General features: G+C 42.9%; 1 protein-coding gene across 1 annotated transcript; it reads right to left on the bottom strand.

Moving 5' to 3' along the window:
* Positions 1–547: 547 nt before the first annotated feature.
* On the bottom strand, positions 548–2,844 carry LOC121938977 (rab-3A-interacting protein-like). Its single transcript, XM_042482131.1, has 4 exons — positions 2,750–2,844; positions 2,049–2,126; positions 897–1,106; positions 548–817 (listed from the first exon to the last, which is right to left on the bottom strand). Exons 2-4 carry the CDS (start codon positions 2,112–2,114, stop codon positions 641–643), a joined length of 453 nt encoding a protein of 150 aa, XP_042338065.1. The 5' UTR covers positions 2,115–2,126; positions 2,750–2,844; the 3' UTR covers positions 548–640.
* Positions 2,845–2,890: the final 46 nt, after the last annotated feature.

Here is a 2,890-nt window from a genome sequence, read left to right as displayed (position 1 = left end):
AGGGGTGATACAAAAAGGGGGAGGCATGTCAAATAATTTTAAAACTCTGGGGAGGAACACAACTTTAAACAGCTGAATTTTGGATTTATTTTACTGTCAACTTTTGACTTTTTTTTTTATTTTTTTTAAATTGAGCCATTTCTTTTTCTTCAGTTTTTAAAATCTTTTTGGTAATTTATTTTTCTTTTTAAGATAAAGATAATTATTTGTTTTTCTTTCAAATCTTTTGGAAATTATTAATGACAGAAATTATGTAGATTTTTTTCTTCTTCAAAGATTATTGTCTTTTTTCAAATTTTGGTGATTTGTTTTTTCTTTAAAAAAAATGTGGTGATTTTTTTCCCTTTAAAATCTTTGTGATTATTTTTTTTTATATTCAGTGATCTTTAAAGAAAACATGTAACGTATGTTTTCTTTAACTCAGAAACTTTTATTGGACTTTCAAATTCTGACAGTCCTTGAACACATCATGTGTTGTTGTACAGGTTTGAAAAACAAAATTCCAGGAGTTTTCCAAAACTTTTCCAGGCTTGGAAAATTTGACATGACTTTTCCAGAACTTTCAGGGTATATTTAGTTTTTCAATACTTTTCCAGGCCTGGAAGATGCTATGTGCAAATTCCATGAGTTTTCCAGGTTTTCAATGACCGTACAGGCCCTGTGGGAGGGGACGGAGGGGTGTGTGTACCTCGCTCTTGCTGAAGGTGAGACAGGGATAGATGTCCTCTCGGTAAACTCTCTCCAGGAAGCAGCAGCTGCGGTCGAGCGTCGGCTCCTCCTTCCAGGCCTTGAAGTCACTGAACAGCTGACTGTCCACCTGCGTGTCCAACAGCACACGTTACCATCAAACAGCAGAGCGGGACATTAACCTGTCGGCGTCCGGAGAGCCGTCCCACCTCTCTGCACTCCCGGACGATGGGCTGTGTGGCGGACGGGTCGGGCTGCGTCCCCAGGATGGCGGAGGAGGTGCTCTTGTTCCTGCTGTGGCCCTTCCTGAAGGGGGTCTTCACGCCTCCTCCTGCAGGGGGGAGCTCGCCCAGCGGGGACGTGGGCGAGGACAGGACCAGCGTCTTCAGGGCCTGGACCTCCGCCTGGAGGACGTCAATCTGAAGAGGAGGAGAAAAATGTTTTAGATAATCAGCTGCTGCTTCACATTAAAAGTGTCTGAAACAACAGTCTGGCTTTTATTGTGAAGGAGCCACAGAGACGCTTTTCTAACTGCTGTTAGAAAGGGTTAAATAAAAACGTGATATCGTCAGAGGCTGGTGTTTTTTCTATATCTCAGCTCCTGAAAATGTTTCAGTTCTTTTTGGAGGATTGTGGGATCTTTAAGTGTGATCATTTTAACGCCGGGCCTGTGAACGGGACTAAAACCTCACAAACTGAGCTCAAGCTTTATATTCATTTCTCACCATGTAAAACTTCTTTGGGGACTGTTGGTTATTTATGAGAGGGCCGGGGAGTGCTGCAGAAATGGGGAGGTATGACACGATTTTTTCTGCACTGGAGGCTGATCTATGTTTCATTTTGGCGGTGGGGGAGCGACGTGCACCTCTAACTGGCTGCGTTTTAAATGGATTTTTCTGCCAAGTTTTAAAGAAAACATGGTCTGTGGGTCTGGTAGGCTTTTTAAATTTAATTTAATTAGGGGCATTTTTCTTAATTTATTTATTTTGGCAGTATTTAAAGAAAAGAAATCTTAAAAGAAATTTATTTTTTCTGTTAAAAAAAGGTTTTTTTTTTGTCTAAAGAAATACTTCCATACTTGGAGCATTGATCCCACTAATTATAATTTTAGTTACTTCCAGAGGTGAATGTAATTAAGTACATTTATAGAAGTACTTTACAAATCTGAGGTACTTTTACATTACTGGAGTACTCATGCCACTTTCCACTTCTACTCCACAACACTTAAGTGGGAAATATTGTGCTTTTTACTCCACTTCTATAAGATAACCGATTTACAAATTAGGATTTTGGTGCACAAACCGAAAATCTGAAAAAATAAAAGTGCAGCTGAAACGTGTTTGTGTTGTTTGCGTCGTCACCTTCCCGAGAGCTTCTTTCAGCTGCTTCTCAGCGTTCGCCTGTTTGATGTTTGCCTCTCTCACCATCTTATGGGCCTCCTGGGAACCACACACACACACACACACACACACACACACACACACACACACACACACACAGGATATGAATATTGGGAATATTTGGTTTTTTTTGTGATGGTGGGGCAGCATCTCTAAAAGCTGACTGCGTGTTAAAGGAGCAGAAAACACACACACAGAGGAGAGACCCGGCACCTTCAGAGAGGAAAAAGAGGAGCAGGAGGAGGAGGAGGAGGAGGAGCAGGAGGAGCAGGAGGAGCAGGAGGAGCAGGAGGAGCAGGAGGGGGGGGGGGGGGGGGGCTTTTTGACTTAAAATACACAGAAAATACGACCTTTTCATCTTGTTTGTGCCTCACCTGAGCCAAAACTAAGAACCAAGTCCCTCCTCGGTGCTTTATGTTTTTAAAAATTGCCATTTTCAGACTGAAGAAACATCATGTGTAGAATCAGACGTAGTTTTAACATTTAAAACGACCTCAAAACGCCTCCGTTTCACATCTCTGCTGCCAAAAAACACAGCAGCAAATCCTGCAGGAATCACTCTCATGTCGTCTGTCTGAACAGGAAAACAACAAGCAGGAAGCAGAGGAGACGGACAGAGGGACAGAGGGACAGAGGGACAGAGGGAGGAGAGGTGGACCGACCTGGAAGAGACTGGCGGTGAGCTCCTCCAGCTCCTGGCCGAGCTGGTCTCTGACTTTAGACAACCTCTCACACTCCTCATCCTTCAACAGCAGCTCCTTACACACACACACACACACACACACACACACACACACACACAC

This window comes from Plectropomus leopardus, unplaced genomic scaffold (genome assembly GCF_008729295.1).
Source record: "Plectropomus leopardus isolate mb unplaced genomic scaffold, YSFRI_Pleo_2.0 unplaced_scaffold391, whole genome shotgun sequence".
Taxonomy (NCBI): Eukaryota; Metazoa; Chordata; class Actinopteri; order Perciformes; family Serranidae; genus Plectropomus; species Plectropomus leopardus.
Note: the sequence above shows the minus strand (reverse complement) of the source record. Positions and strands in the feature narration are given on the sequence as shown.